We start from the raw sequence: 20,328 nt of genomic DNA, 5'->3' as shown, positions 1-20,328 counted from the left end.
AAGTGTTTTTATATAATGCAGAGGGCACTTGGGCGGTGGTGGTGCACACCTTTAATCCCAGCACTTGGGAGGCAGAGGCAGGTGGATCTCTGTGAGTTCGAGACCAGCCTGGTCTACAAGAGCTAGTTCCAGGACAGCCTCCAAAGCCAGAAGGCACCGGGAGAGTTTGTGCTAGCTGAATTTCTGCTAATGTTCTCATTGCATCTTAGACACGGCAGTCACGGTCAGACTTTGAGGTCTCTCTGTTCTAAAATTCTTTTGACTATTAAGCTTGATATAATCTTTCTGGAAAAAAAGCGTTTGATGATATATTTTGGTGATTTATTTGTTGAAAATTAATAACCGAAAAACCTGCCTCTCTGCGTTTTGTATTTGAAATCCCTTAGCAGGGAGACATTTTTCTCAGAACAAATCTTTTGGCAAACATCAAGAAGTTAATTATTCTGGCAAGAAATGCCACTTGGAACTTTTGGGAACATTGAAGTATCTATGCTGATTTAACTAAAGAAGAAAAAAAAAGGGTTCTGGGTTGAATAACCGTGGAGTCCTGGCAATGTGACCGTGTCAGATGTCTTGGCACAGCCTCGGGACAGAGGGGACTTTCCCACTTCTTTCTGTAATCTCCCATCGTAATATGTGGGAGTTCTGTGGAGGTTCTTGTGTTACGCTGAAACGCTCAGCTGCTCATGCCGCACACTGCTCTGTGAACACAGGCTCCGTGTGCGTCTGCACATGCTTACAAGAAAGGAAAAGGAATCGCTGAGAAAGGCTTTTGCAATGGTGGCTAATTTTAGCCCTGGTCATGTGAACACATAGTCCTTAACGTTGTAGTCCGTTGGTCAGAGCATCAAGGGGAGCGCTCCACGGAGGCCGCACGGCGTGTGTGGTATGCAGTTTGCAGGCAGGCCCTCTGAGTTTATTTAACCCATCGACTCTTGTATGTTGTTGTGCGGGCCGGGGACTCACATCCAAACAGGGCTCAGTGATAACTTGCCATCGTCCTTAAATGCAGGAGTCAAATAGAACAATACAATTAGAAGCAAATAAAGTTTGTCTCTCAGAAAAGGTGGCTTCTAGTATAGACATTGCCAGTCTCTGCCTATGCCTCCTCATCACCTGCAGGATCAGGCCATGCACAGGACACAGATTCCCAGTTCTGGCCGCTCTCACCTGTACCTTTGGCCTCAGGCAGCTTCCCGCCACCATCCCCAGGTGGAGGTCAGAAGAGGACTTACAGAGGGTCCTCCGCAAGAACAGTCTCAACTGCGGAGCCACATGTCCAGCCCGCAAATCCTTGTGTGAAGAGATTCATTCAAGTATTGGCTTTTGTGTCAAGGCCTTAAACTTCAAGGGGCAGACAGAACGATGGTTTAGTGAGTAGAAAGGAAAGGTTTTTTGTTTGTTTGTTTGCTTGCTTTTTCTGCAGTGGAAGGTTCTTAGGCTGGATATGTTAGCTGATTTTAAGCGTCTCCACTTACCAACCTGGAATCATTTCAGAGGACACCGGGGTCTTGTCACACCGTCTCTGTCCGCTGTAAATTGGCACAGGTTTTACACAACTATGTATTAAGATCCTAGGCTAGATATGAAACCAGAGGTGGTATACCCCCATCCCCACCCCACCCCAGGGACAATTATCACTACCTACTAATTGGTGCAATTAATAAGAGAGCTGTCAGGTAGGACACAGTTTAACTCCTGTACTTCAACGCTCAACACCCCCATCCATCCCCGAGCCCCACGTATCACGCTCACCTATCTGTTATATATCTATTGCCTGTCTGTCTGTCTAGTCATCTACCTTTCTTGAACATATTTCTCTTTTGTCACCCTCACAATTGCTGTTAGTCCCTGGCCTTCCTCTCCAGAATATGAGGGCAAATCTTGAAACCCTCTCATTGGCGAGTCCCAGACTCACCATCCTTTCACGATTGTGATCGCCGGGCTTTTGATGCCTACTGTGTTTAGTTAGTGATAGTCTCAGCGAAGCTGTTTGATGCAGATTAATTCATATGCTGTCAGGATCAGCAGTTTAGCAATCCTTAGAGATGCAGAGAAGGGGAACTGCACAGCAGCCCATTCTTCCAGTTTAAGGCAGAAACCACGTATCAAGCTCATGCAAAACAGCTTGGGTGGTTATGTATTGCACCTTAAGAGATCTGGCTAAAACAGACTATAACTGCTTCTGAGAATTCAAGGAATAAGAAAGATTATTATGGAAGAACTTTTGCCTTTACAGAGGAGTTTAACTTCGGAGTCCTTTATAGTAGCAACCATTTCCAGTACCTTTAAAACGTAAAATGAGAATGAGTTGTTTCTTGGTAAAGGTCCAGCGTAAAATGTCCCATGATTTACAGATGTTTGGCTCCCATATGACAGATATGCACAGTCCCTGGTTCGTGCTCAGCACGAAGCAGTTTGGGGAGTGTTCTAGGGCATGAGAGTTTATTTTGTGTTGTATCAGAGTTTTGCTGGCATACATTTTCCCCCTCCAATGTCCCTGCCCACAGCCAAAGAAATGTCCATTGAAATGCGGGAGATTGGCCTCAGCTGTTGACTGAGAGTCACCCCTTTCAAGAGTTAACCTTTCTGTAGTGACAGGAACACCAGTGTGTATGGTTCCAATGCCGACATCACCTCTCAGTGGTGTTAGACAAGATTTCCGACACCCCAGAGTCTGTTTTGTGCCTGGTACATGGACATCTTCATCAGAGTGCTTGTGTCCCGAGGTAGACATCAGTATGTATCATTGCTTCTTTTTTGCTGTGTGTGTGTGTGTGTGTGTGTGTGTGTGTGTGTGTGTGTGTGTGTGTGTGTGTGTGTACACATGGGCCTTAGGAAGCCAGAGGGGAGAGCTTGGGTGCTGGAAAGTAAACTTGTGTCCAGTGGAAGAGCAGGAAGCCCCCAAACTGCTGAGTGCTCTCTCCAGCCCCGCGCATCCCCCCCACTCCCCACCCCACATGTGTTGTTTCTTAATGGGCTGTGCTAGTTATTGTCAACTTGAAACAAATTAAGATCATCTGGGGAACTTCAACTGAGAAATTGCCGCCATTACGTGGGCCTGTTGGCAAGTCTGTGGGCAAGTTCCTTGATTAATGATTGGCGTGGAAGGGTCCAGCCCACTGTGAGCGGTGGCACCCTTGGGTGGTCTATATAAGAAGCTGAGCAAGCCGTGGAGAGTAAGCCTGTACGAGGGAGGGGTTTCTCCATGGTCTCTGCTCCAGCCCCTGTGATGACCCCCTTAATGAAGATGGCGATTAGGATGTGTAAGCCGAGTAAACGCTTTCCCTCCCAAAGGGGCTTTGGTCATGGTCTTTATGACAGCAGTAGAAAGCAAAGTAGGACACGTCCAACACCATGTGAGCTCTTGAGCAAAAGTCAGCTTCTGGCCCCTTTTCTGTGAGGGAAGCCCCTGCAATGTCTCCGGCCTCAGGGGTTGGGCTGTGAGTCTCAGGAGCACTCACGGTGTGCTCCTGAGTGGCTCTTCCCATAGCCTCGGGAGCCAGACAGGCTGCATTCGCCTCAGCTAACCATGCTCTTGAAGAGCGTCCTCCTGTTTTGCCTCACTTTCCTGATCTGCATGCCCAAGGGGATAGCATCGACCTGATTGACAGCCCAGGGTTGTGCAGAGTGCGCCCGGGCACTCCCGCTGTGTGTATAGTGAAGATCTTTGCATGGCGAGAGTTTGGTGTGGACATGGCCGGCCGTAGGCTCATTAGCTGCTAATAGCTCATTGGAGGGAAGTCTTGCTTCCGAACAGACAGTCCTCGGCTGCATCCTTAGCACGAGGTAGCTGCCCTCTTTGGAGCTGCTGCGGTCTTTCATCTCTCCCTTGCTCTCTGCGTTCGCTCCGGCTGGCTTTTGTTATTAATGTGGAGCGGTTGAAGTCATTAACTTGGGTGAAGGCCAGGCAGCATTACTGAAGTCATATATTACTTTCCTGGACTGTTGGCCAGCGAGATGATGAGAGTCAGAGGGCCAGGGAAGCTGCCTCTCTAGGCAGCCCACATGAAAGGTGTGTGTGTCTTCTTCATGCATTTCTGTAACTAGACCTGAATCCCGCTCGGTATCTTTGTAACTTTGTTCCAACTGGGCGCCCTTTTCTTCTCTGCGTAGGCTGACCGAGGCCGTGTTTGTCGAGCGTGAGTCTTCCTGAGCCCATTGTTACTTCATTGCAGAAAACCTGACTGGCTGTTTAATGCAGGTAGAATTGTTCCATGAATCCGGCTGTTTCTGCAGGCACTTTGTAATGTGCTGGGTCAAGTGCCGACTGTTGAGTCTGTGTTACCGGTGTTGGCTTTGTGTGTGTGTGTTGTGTGTTTGTGTGTGTTCCCTGCTAGTGAAGTAATGCTGTGGAAAGAGCTCTTACTGAAAGCACCAGCAGGAGTGTCTTTATCTGATGCGTGTGACTGCTGAAGAACATACTTGTTTTTCTGCTCTGATACAGCATTTGGGGCTTGGGAAGCTGTGTTTTGGGAAAAGACAGTGGAACTCCATTAGGCGTTTTCCTGAACTTTCTACCTGCTCTTTCCTGGAATACGCCCTGTTTAGCTCTGGAGAGGTTCCACACTTTGAAGAGCACAGACGCCAGTGCCAAGGCTGTTTTGATGCTCTGTTGGCTCCTGAAAGATGGTATTGTTTTCCAGGGAAGATGCAGTCTGAGAAAGAGCGCTTGGGGATCGTGTGACCCTCTGAGGGAGACGGACAATGGTGTGTGTTAGCCTGCGCAGCTGAGCTGTTTTTTAACAACCAAAAACTTTTTCATTATTAATATCAGAAAATAACTGTGCACCCTCAGATTCTGTTTTGTTTTAGTGGGAATGGGAAAGATAACATTATCCAGACTTTAAACTTTCTTCTGACTTATGTGCCTACGTTTTGGGGGTTTTCCGATGTGGAGTAAAAACTGCTTTCTAGCAGTGTCGGGAGTCACTGCTAAATTGTGATCCGAGTGCACTTCATTCCTGTCTCAGCAGTTTTGATGTTTTTTGTTATTTTTTTTCTGTTTCCTCAATTCATAAACAGTAAGTGTGAATCATAATTTCTAAGAAAGTTCGATTGCCACACACACACCCTCTGTTTTTACTGTCAGTTTGACATAGCACGGGCTGGCGTGTTGTGCTGTGTCTGGACCCTCACTCCAGAGCCTCTGTATTTTGATGTGATGTGACACCTGCTGATTTTTCCTGCGCGTTTCCACTGTTGGTTCTGTAAGTCCTCGCTTGATGCATAATCTGTGAGCCTTCAGATTCTGATGAGCTGTACTGTCTCCCAGATGGCTGTTTTCATCCTCTTAACACAGTGAAAGGAGAAGTCTATTCTTCTAGGCTGACGTGTTAGACATGCCTTCCTCAGTGCTCTCCACCTTGCTTTGTTAGAGAATCTCTCATTGAACCTGCAACGCGCAGATTTCATTAAATTACTGGCCAGGGAGCCCCAGGTCCCGTCTCTCCCTCCTCAGAGATGTGGTTACAGGTATGACCTCGGTACTGGGAATCAAACTCAGATCTTCATACTTGTATGTTAAACAATTTACTGACTGTACCGTCATCCCAACACCCCTGTGCCTCTTAAATAAAAATTTAAGGCATCGTCTCCTGTAGCACAGGTTGCCCCTGCCTGCATCTCCCTGATCATGGGTGTGGGGCTAATATTGTCATCTTGGCGCAAGCTGTCATCGTTTTGGAAGAAGAGACCTCGACCGTCAAGCGCCCCAATAATTAATGTGGGAAGATCCAGCGTATTGTGGGTTTGTTCCTGGGCTGGTGGTCTGCGTTCTGTAAAAAAGCAGGCTGAGTAATCCACGAGGAGCAAGCCAGTAAGCAGCTCCCCTCCACGGCCTCTGCGGCAGCTCCTGCCTCCAGGCTCCTGCCCTGACTTCCTTTGACAATGAACTGTGTCATGGTGTTGGTCACAGCAGTAGAAACCCAGGACACTGGGACACCTGACCTGGTAAACCACACTGACTTGGCTATTCTTTCCTAATTAAAAAAAATAATTTGTTTCAAAGTTTAATTGACAACATGCAGACTTTATGTTTACATACAGAAGACTTACTCTTTGCAAAAATTTCTGTAACAGTGAAGATATATGTATATACATATATATGTTATACATATATTAGAAATCCTTTGTATAGCAGCAGTTAATTAAAATAGTTATTTTGTTGGCTGTTAGTCATAGCTATTAAATTAGCACAATTTTCAAACAATCAAACTTGTATTCCCATTTTAAAAAAAAACTTGAAAGAAATCTTCCCTTTAAATTTGAAGGTGAACTTTGTTTTGGAACTGGCATTTGGGTTTATCTACTTATCAAGTAGTCTTAGTGTATACTTGATATTTCTTGACCTTCCAGTCTGTATAGGACAAGAAAGGCCATGGAAGTCAAGGAAACAGAGCCAGATGGTCCCCATAAGACGCCAAACCTCCAGCGGAGGTGGCTGCCGCACCAGACAGATAGATAGGGTCGGAAAATTGCTTCGGTTTTTACCAGCAGGTTTTGTCACTGCGTAGCAGGTGTAGACCGTTGACGTTCACCGGGCAATCAGGGAAGAGGTGTTAGCACGAGCCGGGGCTGGAGGTTGACAGACCGGGGGCTCTCCGATGAAACCCACTCTTTGGCATTCTTAAAGATTTTCAGAGGAGTCCGGGTAGTTATTTAACCTGTGTTGTTGGCAGAGCCATCTGCCAGCCGATCTTTGTGGTGCTTCTCAGTTAGCAAATTGAAACCCAGAGTCACAAAGCCATGTCTTAAGGATGGCACTGCCTTCAACTAAATATTACTGTGGTCTGTTCTTCACCCAAGGGAGTTGATTTGGGGAACACAATGTGGTTAAGAACTTTGTGTCCCCAAGACATCTGTGCAGCTGCTCCTGAGCTTCGTTTTTAAAAGTGACAATAGTATCAACTGTTAGAAAGATGGCGGGGTGGGGTGCATAGAAAAGCATAGCTCTGACTTAGCCTTTGTAAGACACTAGATACTTCAGCATTAGTAGATTTGTGGCAAGTCACCGGACCCCACAGTGTGGCTGTGTGGTTGGATCACTGGGTTTTGTAGTCTTAGAACAAAGTTGCTTTCCTCTCTGAATCATTACTGTCTCGTGCCCTGAACTGAGCTTGGAAATAACAATCTTTTATTAAAGATTTCCAAGTCCACTGAATTCAACAACAATACAAAGCATTTTGCCTCTCTGTCTCTCCCTCCTTTCCCCTTTCCCCCTCTCCCCTTCCTTCCTCCAGCCCAGATGATGCCTTCTAGCTTGTTTTTCAGTCATTTTGAATGCTGTTCCTTGTTGTGGGAACTCATCTAGCCAATAGTCTTTGAGGTACCAGCCCCTTTGAGGCGGGATCTCGGGTGCTCTGTGTGGACTGGGAACGAGCTCTCCCTCCCTGCATTTCAGCATCCTCACCTGTAGGGACAGAAGACCACAGGGGTTCTTAACCTTTATTGTGTGAGTGCTCTCCAAATAAATATCTGTTATTCTTTTATTCCGGTGTTCGTGGACTCCCTTAATTGGCCCACATTTGGTGCCCAACCAAACCCAACAGCCCTCGGTAGTTCCCCCTATTTTAATTTCAGCTCAAGGAAAGGGTGGGGGTGGGGATGGTCTAGATTGGGATGAGTCATCTTCATTCATATCCAGTTATCCAGAACAGTCATGTGACCATAGCTAGTTGCAAGGATGACTATGAAGTACTGGTTTTTTTTAATCACACAGGTTCGGTGACGCTGGAATAGACGTAAGGAATCGGTGGTGTGAATGGTTTCAAACCAGCCTGTCACCTGAACTTGTAAATTAAATTTCGTTGGGACACAGCTGTGCCTGTTGGCCGGTGGATGGTGTCTGTCTCCTTTCGTAGCACTGTGGATGACTTGAGTTCTCTGAGACCATCTAGACTTTAAAGCCTGACACATTTACCTACTATCGTGCCCTTCTCAGAAGCTTGTTGGCATCTGCTAGATAAAATGGGGAAATGAAATTAGAGGAGCAGCCAGTAGCTTGTGCCACGGTTCGAAGCATGGGAAGCAGTGTGAGTCATTGCCTTGAAAAGGCACAGCTGGGCCTTCGTTCTTACGAAGACTTGTAGCTCACACAGCGGTCACTCGGTGTGCAAGTGATTTTTGAAGAAGCAGTGTTCAGGGGTAGGTTTTTGGAGTAACAGGAAGTTTTTTGGTGGGGGTGAAGAAAGAGGGTGTGAAAGTTGCTTTGGAGGAGGCTAGAGAGATGAGCACTTGGTACTCTTCCAGGGGACCTGAGTTGAGTTCCCAGCACCCTCACCAGGCAGCTCACGGCTGCCTGTAACTCCAGCTCCTGGGGATCCAATGCCTTTCCCTGTCCACTGTGGGTACATGCGCACGCGCGCACACACACACACACACACACACACACACACACACACACACACACACGGTTTGTCTTTTTTTTTTGAAAGTTGCTTCTTGTGTGAACTTCTGCCTTCAAGGTGACATGCCGTATTTAGGGGTCCCCCTGCACCCCACAGATCGTTGTGCGTTTTTCTCTTCTTTCGTGACTGGGCAGAAGAGGGTGCTGATGTCATGTGGATGGATCCATAGAAGGTTATGGAAGGTACCTCCTCCCCGAGACTGTATTCACTTCCAAACTCAAGGGTGGGCCAGAGATGAGGAGAATGGAGTACTGGAATGCAGCCCAGGCCGCTTGGGAAGAATGGACCAGGGGCTTCACACAGCAGGCTGCCAGGGCCCTTACCCACAGCTGGCGGCATGTGCCCCTTCATCTTTCCACAGCAACTAATCAAGGGTAAGGAGAGCTTTTATTTTGATAGGACTGATTGACCAGTTTCTTCCTTGGTCTTTGTAACTGAGCATAGAATGAAGAGAATAATAAATAGTGAGATACTTTCTCATGCTGACCCAAGAGCAGACACATCATTCACTCATCGCTCATTAATTAAAACCTGGTGAGCTTAGCAACAGCATTGGGGAAACAGGTGGGTAAGATAACCATGAGCTTCTAAAAGGGTCAGCAGGAAAGATAGTCCCGGGGCAGGGGTGGGGGGGGAGGGTTCCTCTTAGTCCAGGGTGGCGCTTGAAGCATAAAAAATACAGTGGGACTTGCAGGCCCCTGTTGACAGAGGGTCACCTGTCACTTAAGGAAAGCAAAGGGGTCTTGTTGCTTATGCTTCTGTGACTCATTTAGCGCAAATAATGCGGAGTTTTCCCCAAGCTTGAGTTAGGATGCCCGCCATGATGGGTGTGTGCAAGGCTCAGGTTGGTCTTCTCGGTGTGCTGAGTTGTAGCCAGCAACTGACAGAGAACTCAACAGACAGTAAATGCTCCATCCATGTTTGTTGAATGAATACATTAGGTGGATTTGGCACTTGATTGTCAGGCCTCTCTGGGAGATGAACAGATCCCAAGCAGAATGACTGTTTCCGAGGAAAAGACAAAAGGTTGTTGTCTTCCACGCACCCCCCCCTTCACTCAGTCATTTCCTGCCTCTCCAGCATCTCTCCTGCTTTGAGAAGGGGCAGCAAAGGCTCGTAGCTTCGCTTTGTGAAAAGGAGAACACTTGTGTTGTGTAGCAGCATGGACGGATGGCAGGTTGAGCTGATTTGTAATAGCTAGTGTCTCACAGCACTGGGCTGTGGTGCGGAGCTTGGCATCGTAGAATTTATAAACAGTGAGACGGTTCCCCCTAGAAACTGTTGTGGTTGGGCTGCTGTGTACTTCCTTCAAAGTTGGAGTTTTACAGAAATCTTGACCTGGTGAATTGGTTTAGCAGGGAAAGGTGCTTGCCACCACAGGCACTGTGGCAAACACACACACACACACACACACACACACACGCACGCACGCACGCACATGCACACGTAGTCTTATAATGTAATAAAATAAACAGTAGATTAAGGATATTTTTGAACAAATCAAATACAAATCCCTTAATTCCGAGCTAATGTTCCTGGCCCAGATTTGAGAGTCCACAGAGGGAAAATCTCAAGGAGAAGGAGTGTGTATGGCGGTGAGCATTCCCTGAGGGTATACCATCTGTAGTAATCAGCTGTTTGCACTTGGCGTCACACACGAAGACGTGCAGTTGATCATTCATCAGCCCGCACTGTCCTTTGTCTTTGGGGGGACAGTAAGACACCCAGCCTGCCGTATCTGTTTCTCTGCTTCTTTGTTTTAAGGCGGGGGAATAACAACAGGGCTTGTGCCCAGCATTCGGAACGGTGCGGCATGTGCTAAGTACCGCTACCAACCTCAATGGCTGATGCCTGCGCTTTGAGCAGAGACCTCAGAGTCTGTGAAGGAGGGGCCCATGCTGCACCGACTGCCGCCCTGGCAGGGAGAACATCATGCGTGTGCAAGGCACAGCGCCCCGTGTAGAACTGAGTTCCAAGGGTTCCCGTTCCTTCTACCTGTTGCTCTGTCTCCCAGCCTATCAGAGGCTGTATCAGAGGCTGTCTCCATGGTAGGAGCTAGGACATGCCGTGCTGGGCAGAGGGAGGACTGGGCAGTAGGCCTGGACCTAGAAATGGTTCGTTTTTTGCCATGCTGTGTCTGTTAGGTTTAAGTCACCTGGCTACAGCTACCTGCCAGAGACGCTGGGAAGTGTGGCTTCTATGTGGGCTTCTGTGTGTGTACAGTAACTGCTCATTCGCAGTGTAGGCAGTATTAAAACAGCTTTTCAGATAAAGATCTAAATGTCCTTGTTCAGGGAGAGGAATCTCAGAGCTGTGCCACAGGCCTCGTTTCTCACATAAATATTCTTTTGAGTTTTGGGTTTCTTATTTTTTTAAATGGAGTTCTTTAAGTATTGGATTTGAACTTCAGATAAATCTTGGATTTAAAAGCAAAAAACGTACCAATAAGACTCAGTAGAAAGATGCTGGCTTCGGTTGGGTGACTCAGCATGCCTGTAATCCAGGCATTTGGAAGGTGCAGGTAAGATCTGAAGTTCTAGGGCAGCCTCAACTGCATAGAGAGTTCAGGGCCAGCCTGGGCTACATGAGACACTGCCTCAAAAAGCAAACAAACAAACAAACCCAAAGGCCAGGCCCCCTTCCCCCCAGCCTCACTGACTGACAGAAAGGCCTGGTTCTTGTTGTGCCATATTTAGAGCCTTCCAACTCCTCTCCTCAAGCCATTTCTAAGCTAGCGCATGGCTGCTATGCCCCATGTCTCCTCCACTGTGGGACGCGGGACCTGGCCTTCTCATGAAGGTCACCGCTGCAGCGTGAAAAGGAGAAAATCGCGCACACATGTTTTCTTCCCTTGTCACTGCCCCTCCCCCCCCCCAGGAGAAAAGGAGCTGAAGACACAGGTTTCTGCATTCAGGAGGAAGGAATTCAGGTTAGACATTAAATAGGAAGCAAGCAGCTTGCCTCATAAGAAACGATTCCTAAGGACAGACAAGTTATACCAGCAAGGGCTGTCAACAGGTACTGTCCGATCCATTGAAGACTCAGGTTCTTCCTCTCCTGTGCTCAGAAACTGCTGGAAACAACCAGAAGGGGGTGGGGGACCCAAGATGAGGGTTCTAGAACAATCTGTAAGAGTATGAGTGCAAATAGCACCCTGAGAGCTGTGTGTGGATGCGGAGCCCTGCTCTGGGTAAGAGCTGATGAAGACCAGATGACTGTTGTTTTATCAGGGTCCTACTGTCTGTATCACCGAAGAAAACAACCGTCAGTGCCCGTCTGTCTGTCTCACTGCTGAAAACAACCGCCGTACTTTAAACAGATGGCCCTGACTTCATAGGAAAGAAAGTAGACGTGAGATGCTTTCTTAATGTCCGTGCCCCTCCTCGGGCTCTGTGTGACCAAATTTTACATAAGTACTCATAGGGAGCCAACCTCTCAGTGCGGGCTTTGTAGACAGAGCCGTGTGTCTTGGTAGACTGCGAGCGAGTATAAATGACTTAATTCCAAACAGCTCTGGATCTTTGGGTTATTGATTAAATTGATATTAATCACAGTTAAAACAACTATTATCATTCTGAGGTGAGGACAACTTGGTAAAACGGGTTCTCCCCATCCACTTCCACATGGGCTCCTGGGATCAAGCCCAGGTCGCCAGCCTTGTGTGGCAAATGAGTGTCTTTACCAACCGAGCCGTCTTGCTGGTTCGGAACTTTTGATTTTTAAACACTATTTGACTTGTGGCAAAATATATGAGACTTAGAAAAATTAACGTCAAAAATTGCAATGCGTTAAGAGGCTGAGAGAGCGTGGCAAGGTTATTCATGTAAGTAGGTCCACTCCGATGTCCAGGGAGATGAGAAGCTGATGGCGTTCACATTCGGGAGTACTGAGATAGCAGCGGATGTACTACTGCTTTTCTTGCACATTTCTGATATCGAGGATAGTGTTTGATAAGGGAACAGTGAGCCAGCATTCATAAGTGACTGACTGAAGATTGCTCCTCAGTTACAGACGCTGCTGTGTGTCAGCAAGTGAAGCCAACAGTGGTATTTCCAACAGGTAGAGAAGTTAAGTTTCGTTGTGAAACTCAAGGTTGTTGGTTTATTATCACTGCTGCTTCTCATGTGTGATTATTGCACCTGGCTCTTATCTGGGGTCTGTGTGTCCTGTGCGCATGCTCGGACCCCAGACGGTACGAATTTGGACGTCTGCACCTCTATCTGCTCTGTGCCTATGAAGTTGATCACTCTCGGGTCCTGAGTCGTGGACTGTAACCTGCTTCTGCCTGAACTTGTCTCTGTGAAAGGAGTAGAATGGACCATTTGGGGCTGGGGAGATGGCTTGGTCCTTTTGGTGTCAGCCGCACAATCATGAGGACCTGAGTTTGGATCCCCAGAATGAATGTGAAACGCCCAGGCTTTGCTGAGGGACCTGGGAACCTTAGTGGGGCAGGGGGTGAAGACAGACATCCCTGAACCGAGGTGGCCAGCTCACCTAGTCAACCGTATGAGCCTCAGGATGGTGACAGACACACCCCGTCTCAAAAAATAAAAGATCAGTGGAGGAAAGCACCCATGTTCCGGCCTCTGTAGACACTGGCGCGCACATGTTCATGTACCCACATGTACACACACATGTTAACAAGTGCTGACACTTTTATACACACATACACCACCACCACTCATGTGCAAGCATTCACACAAACACACACCCATGATAAAATTGTAGACTGGCGGTCAGCAAAGTGGACTGCTGGGCTGGTTTTGTCTAAGAAAGGTTTTAGTTTCGAAAGGGCTGTTATGGATTAGTTAGCCTTTACAAAATGTTTGCTGCCCCTCGAAGACAAGCTGTGTGTGGTTAGAGGTGTCGATGGGAAAACCGAGGTTCAGATCTTGGTTTTACCATGTCCAGTTTGACTTGGGCGAATTACTTACTCTCTCTGACTTGTTTTCGCATCTATAATTAGGAATAATTACACCCTGCCTCATAGGGTTGTGGTGGGGATTAACTTAATATATAAAGTATCTGGAACAATGTCTGGGATTAATGAGTACTCTGTAAATGTTAATCAGAGTTCCTGTGGTGGAAAAAGGCCTAAAGAGCATCTGAATTGTTCTTGCTTTCGGCTGGTGCATGTCCAAATGCTCTAACCCATTTTGTGATTTCTGCATCAAGAGGGAAGGCTGCTTTGGCTTTTTGTTTTTTGTTTTGTTTGCTTTGTTTTTTAATAGCAAATGCTTTACTGAAAAAAAAATTACGTTGGATCTACGTTCAAATGTGAGAGAAATGCTTGCGGGCAGAAAAGGAGACATACACGGAGACGCTCCTTAAAGTAAGGGCAGTTGAAGCTCATGTTGACTGGGCACGTTGACCCAGGCATGGCCTGTCATCCCAGCACCCTGGAGATCAAGACATACCAGGCTTCCCTTGCCTACATAGCAAAGACCCTGCCTCAGAAAAAAGCAAACACAAAGGTCCTTTATGTGCTTGGGCGAAGCAGCAGAAGTTAGGGGAAGTGAGAGGTGCAGATAAGGGGGGGAGGGGAGGGGAGGGGAGGGAGGGGAGACACAGCTGAGGGCAAGCGGGAGGCTTCTCAGTGGTGCCCAGTGTCAGCATCTGCAGGGACCCTCAGTGTCCGGTTTAACCACTCCGCTTCCAAGGAATACGTGACGCCCTTTTGTTGGATTCTTTTCTGTTGCAGAGATAAATTTCCAGCATCAAATAGCCGCACATTGTATGTGTCACCTCAGAACCCCCCCCCTGCCCCTCCCCGAGAATACACAATCATCATGTTTTGCATGTTTAGTTTTTAGGACACCTGGCTAGCCGCTCGCAGCCATGGGTACCATCAAACGTTTGATTAAACGTCTGGGTGTCTTTGTCCTCTTTGATACCTTTGGGGCCTTCAAGTAGGGAAAGGACAAATGGTTATTTAGAAAATGTAGAAAATGCTTTTTAACATTAATGAAATATGATTCTCTCTCTCTCCCTCCCTCTCCTTTTCACTCTAGCTGTACATTCTTTTGATGGATATTGGACTGGAGTGATGAGGGGCCAAGGATGGGTATTTGATGATGTCAGGGGACTGGAGTAATGGCCTTGCCTGAGGATTACGTGGTGTAGCCACACATTGATTACCTCATCTTATTAGCTGATGGAGACGTTCAGGAAGACGAGATTGCAGTGCTTTTAAGCTTGTGCAGCTCCCGGAGGGACCACGTCAAGGGTAGTGGTGGTTCAGTCTGCTAAAATACATTGTGGGACCCTGTTAGGGCAATTCCCTGTGTCCTTTGGATAATTTAGGAAAAGTTGGGACTTATGGATAATTTAGGAAAAGTTGGGACTTACAGATCAACTTGAGTTTTCTTTTGTTGCGGTGATAGACTTGGGGAAAAAAACATCAGTTTGTTTTTTATGGTTGGCTTTTGCCCTCCTGAGTTTGCTGAGGCAGACACATTCTACTTCAGTATGACACCGCCCTTCTCGCTGTGACAGCAGTGACACTTGTCAGTACTCAATAAATATTTTTGGAATGAGTGAATTGATGAATGGATAAAGTCAACATAGCCGTTATTCCCAGACGGAAGTAGGTTGCCAGCTGCCATTACTCTAGGTCCATTTTTGCTAAGAATGATGTTGTAAATGTTGAATGATCTCCATTAAATAGATACACAGTTGAGTATGCCAACGGGAAATTCAGCCGAGGCTTTCCTGTGCTCGTGTTCTTACAGGGTGGGTGGTGACCGACCGGACGGGTTAGATGCAACAGCCCAGGCAATGAAGGCTCCGGTCGGAAGTCTTAACCTCCAAGAATATCTGAGAGCGCTTTGAAAAGTTAGCTGTTCTCTGTGCTCTAAGATGGTAACGCAGCGAGAACTAAAACTCATTGAACTTCTCTTTGAGACAGAGTGAATTACACAGCACAGTTAAATCATTACACCTGGCTTTCACACCTTTAGAGCCTGGCTTTCACGCCGTTTCCTGGGCCCTGGATAGAGTCAGCTGAGTACACCAAGGAGGAAGGTGGTAGGGATTTGTGGGCTAACGTATCAGACTTAAGAGCCCCATCCCTGAGGGGAGAGAGGACCAAGGAGTAGATTCCAGCAGAACCCACCTGGACAAAATGGCTAAGTAGGTGCGTGTATTGGGCAGAGGAGTAACTGTTAGTTTTCTGCTGCTGTCGTAAAATACCCTGACCGATGAAACAGCTTAAGGAAAGGGGTTTATTTCACTTTCTAGTTCTAAAGCGATAGAGTCACCATGGCAGAGACGACATGGTTCCTGGTGGAAAGAACGAGAAACTGTGATCACATGGGAAGCAGTGAGAGAGAGAATGGGAAGTGATGTCAGAATAGATCTCAACGCCTCCCCAGTCACCTGCTTCCTCCAACAGCGCCGCTATCTGGGGACCAAGAGTTTGAACACCTGAGCCTGTGGGGACATTTCTTATCCACGCCACACAACTTTGGAAAGGCAATGATGAGGTGAAAACATAGGGACTTCCGTTAGAGCCTCCTATGAGAGCATTTGCCTTTGAGTGGCGTGAGGGAAATGACAGGGACACTAGATAAGGAGAAGCAGATATAATCCCAGACCTTCTTGGGACCCAGAGGAAATGTGCCTACAGTCCCAGTACTGTGACTACTGTGTTGATTTTTGCATTGATGTGAGCTTTAAAACTTGGGGGGGAGAAAATACTGAGCTGGTTGTACACCAGCTTTGACGGTTAAAAGTCTAGGTACAGCAGGTGGAACTTAGAGGTAGTTCCAGGGCGTGAGAAACAGCAGAGAGAGAGAGAAGATACAGCTCACGTTGCACGTTAGGCATTCCAAGACTGGGGACAGACAGACAGCGGAAGTTGTGTGGCTTGCAGCCTCTCCAGCTAAGGAAAACCACACTGGGAAGAAACGGAAAGTGAGTTACAGGGCTTGAACAGAGGTCTGAAGTGATAGATTACAGAGAAGCATGCCATTTTACTTGTGAGCACATAGCTTCCTTCCTTCCTTCCTTCCTTCCTCCCTTCCTTCCCCCCTGCTCATCTGTAATCCCAGCACTCCTGCACCCCTGTAATCCCAGCACCCCTGTTGTGAGATGCCAGAGACAGGCGAATCTGGAGCCCGCTGGTCTGGAGTACTGCTTAGCGACAGAAATGAGAGACCCTGCCTCAAAGACAAGGAGGAAGGTGGGAACAGACTCCCAGAGGTCGTGCTCTGACCTCCACACATGTGCACAAACGCATTTATAAAAATCGTAAAAATGCATTCGCGAATACATGACTTGCTTGGCTTTTTGCAATGGCTTGGGAGCGGCAATGGCTCTTTCCCGCGTAGCCCAGTTTGCTGTCCGACTGTAAACTCGCCACGCGGTGCAAGCCACATGCTGCAGCTGCGGCTTCTGTGTCTTTTGTTACTCGCTTTAATGAATAATTTGAATTGACTCCAAAACACGGAGTTAGACATACACGCGTGCTTTAAGACTTATATCATGTGTTTCAAACTGAGTGGTGACATCATTCTCTAAATATAGCCAATTTTAAGAAAGTGAATTATCCGAGCTGTTTTCCCCACCGTAAATAATTTGGCAGGAAGGCAGAAAAGAGACGGGGGATAAAAATTAACTCAGGGAGCGATCTCTAAGAATAGAGAACCGAGGACACTCTCCTGCCTCCTTCCTCCTGACACAAGAACCTTTTAACTGAAGCAGACCTTTCGGAATGCCTTGGCTGAGGTTTTGCTTTTCTAGCAGAGATTCCAAGCAGTGACAGGAGTGTCCGTCCATCTGTGTGTCATGGTGTCTCCTGTTGCTAAAGGGTTTGGATTCAGAGGGAAAGGGGGAGCGAACAGAGAGGAGGATGGATGGACTCTGCCCTCCCGTAGATCTTTCGTGGCATTCACAACAGGAAGGCAGGAAAGTCAAGCTTTGTCTTCCTAGACCCTGGGCTTTTGCTGGACAAGTTTAAGCTGTGCATACTCCGTCTACGCTGATTTCAGATGCCTTCAGTAAAGCTGTCTTTCAAGCTGACACCACACCCACGAAAGGTGTGGTTACTGAGGTCATTAGCGGTCGGCCCGCTTTCAGAGCCTGCCGAAGCGAGCAGTCCAGTGTGTTCTAGAGAAGGCTATAACAGTGGCTAAGTATGAGCTGCTTTGTACCTTGATTCCAGCTCCAGATTATTTCTGTATATCTTTTCTCACTTGACTGTTGCACAGTTCTAAGGTTTCCAACTGATGCAGAAGGAGTTTTGTACGCCCTTAAATATGGAGGGCCCCCCCCCCAGGAGACAGTAATCATGCATTCTGGTTGCCTAGGAATGAAGAAATTGAACCGCCCATCATTTAAGGCCAGAAACTATGCCCAGTACTCGGGCCTCACCTTCAGGCACCATTCCTCTGTGTTTTATTCTGTCCATTCCTACTGTGGCTGTCTGTCTTGGAAACCTGTGTCACTGACTGTTGCACAGTTCTAAGATTTCCAACTGATGCAGAAGTTTTGCACGCCCTTAAATATGGGGGGACTGCCCCTTGGAGACAGTAATCATTCATTCTGGTTGCCTAGGAATGAAGAAATTGAACCGCCCATCATTTAAGGCCAGAAACTATGCCCAGTACTTGGGCCTCACCTTCAGGCACCATTCCTCTGTGTTTTATTCTGTCCATTCCTCCTATGGCCGTCTGTCTTGGAAACCTGTGTCACTGGTCTCCGGGGGAGGAGTCCCCAGATGGACTGTGTGAGCAGGCCAGCCGCCCTCCCTGTCATCCTGTGTGTTAGTGGGGAACTCTAATATGAGAGGCAGCTGTGGTTGAGGGTGAGGTCATAGGCAGACCGCACATCCCGCTCTCCACAGAAAGATCCCCACAGAGGTAAATGCGCCTCTGGAGGAGCTTGCTGCTGCCTCCCTAGCCAGTGCTGGACCCACGCTGCCTGCGCCTGGGAAAGGCGGTCCTGAGGCCCCTTCGTGGAATGTTTTTATTTTAATTATTCATGTTTGGGACATTTGAAAACCAGAAAGAGGGGCTGGCCTGTGTCAGCCTAGGTGCTAAAAGGCCTGGTGAGTTGTTGCCTTATCTGTGGAGAAACCCACATGGTAACTAGATACAATCTAGAGATGAGGGCCTTTCCTTACAAGGTAATGATCCGCCCACAACCGGTCCTGAGGAAACAGCTTGCCCAAGTTGTAGTTACATTGTCTCACCCGGGAGCCCATAGTCGCCTCTCTCCTCTTGACTGACTGATTTGTAGAAGATGGAAACAACCTCTGGCTTTAGGTTTCATTTCCCTGCCCCCCGTGCTGTTTGTTTTCCAGATCCGTTTTGTTTGGGCTTTTGCAAGCCTGCTTTAAAACTTTCCCTACCTCCAGGCATTCCACTAGGGGGCAGGCACGTCCTCATTCCTATGCCCCAGACACTTGGGGCAAATCTACTTACTTTCGTTTCATAGAGTGGTTTTCAGTTTGCTTTTCCTATATTTAGTTCTATAAAATTTAAATCTGTACAGTTTCAACTGGCAATTCCTCAGTTTGTTGACAAAGTGTCTCTTGCTTTTCCGGTACATCTGTCATCAAAGCACTGGATGATCACTCATTGATGACTACCTTCTTTTTCTCTTTGTTTAAAAAAGATTTATTTGCTAGGTGGTGGTGGCACACACCTTTAATCCCAGCACTCAGGAGGCAGAGGCAGGCGGATCTCTGAGTTCGAGACTAGCCTTATCTACAAGAGCTAGTTTTAGGACAGCCTCCAAAGCCACAGAGAAACCCTGTCTCGAAAAACAAACAAAAAATTATTCAGTATATGTAGTGTTTTGCCTGCATGTATGCCTGCAGACCAGAAGAGGGCACCAGATCTCATCACAGGTGGTTGCGAGCCACCATGTGGTTGCTGGGAATTGAACCTGGGTCCTCTGTAAGAACAGCCAGTACTCTTAACCTCCGAGCCTTCTCTCCAACCCATTGGTGACTATTCTGGTGTTCCCTGTAGCACCCACCTGTGCACAGAGACATCAATTCACCCATTCACACACTCCATTTTGTTGGGTTTAGGGAGAAGAGCATCGGTGAGAGAGGGCCAGAGCATGAGTGTACACAGACAGTGGATACGGTGGCCCTGAAGGCCATCTGGCAAGAGGACCATGCTGTGAGGGAAGATGGGAGATTCGTGACAGCAACGTGCTGTGAGGTTTCTCGTTTCGATTATTCTCTGTGAAGTGCTTAGACAAGTGCTTGTGCACCTGCTGTCCCATGCTCAGGAAGCTAAGACAGGAGGGTTGGGGGTTCGGAGCCAGCCTGCACTACTTAGTGGAACCCTGTCTTGAAAGACTGAGCGCCGGGGATGTAGCTAGGCATGGAGAACCTGCCTAGCTAACATGTAAAAGGCTGGTGAGGCTGCATCCAAAGCAGGAAATTCCAGCAGGTAGCTACTTGAAAGCATCTATGAGTGTATGAATGAGAATTGGGTCTGGATATGCAAAATACACCCAATTGGCAATGGTGATGTCAATTATACCCACCCCCTAACTTTTCAGTTTTACTGCTGATTCTTCAAAGCAAACTTTTGTTAAAGGAAACAATATCACCTGCAAGACGTTAACGAGACGATTTTCCTGAAACACCATACGACCTCCAGAAATGAACATCCACCATGGTACTCTATAAGATATGCAGATATTTGCAATTTTCTTCCTAGTACAGGGCCGAGCTGTGACAAAAAAAAAAAATTCCTTCTCGTGTTTTGACAGGGATAGAATTTAAACCAGCAGTATCTGAACATTTGTCTCAACAGTACCACACCGACTGGTGAGATGTTCAGTGGGTCTGCCAGCCTTCACCAGGCTCCCCTGAGATCCCACCAAGGACCAGTGTTAGGGTTTTTATTGGGAATATTTTCCCCTGGATCCGTTGAGAATGCCCTGCTTCTCAAGAACA

At 47.4% G+C, this 20,328-nt stretch overlaps 1 protein-coding gene across 7 annotated transcripts in view; it reads left to right on the top strand.

Annotated features, from left to right (window-relative positions):
- Gab1 (GRB2 associated binding protein 1) overlaps positions 1–20,328 on the top strand; it is a 110,402-nt gene that overhangs the window by 40,860 nt on the left and 49,214 nt on the right. The window contains exons 1-2 of one of the 7 annotated variants that reach the window (XM_040734790.1): positions 3,816–4,015; positions 4,117–4,204. In XM_040734790.1, the coding sequence (XP_040590724.1) occupies positions 4,199–4,204 (6 nt within the window). In that variant the 5' untranslated portion in view covers positions 3,816–4,015; positions 4,117–4,198. 7 annotated transcript variants of the gene reach the window in all.

Source organism: Mesocricetus auratus, unplaced genomic scaffold (genome assembly GCF_017639785.1).
Source record: "Mesocricetus auratus isolate SY011 unplaced genomic scaffold, BCM_Maur_2.0 Super-Scaffold_100041, whole genome shotgun sequence".
NCBI lineage: Eukaryota > Metazoa > Chordata > Mammalia > Rodentia > Cricetidae > Mesocricetus > Mesocricetus auratus.
Note: the sequence above shows the minus strand (reverse complement) of the source record. Positions and strands in the feature narration are given on the sequence as shown.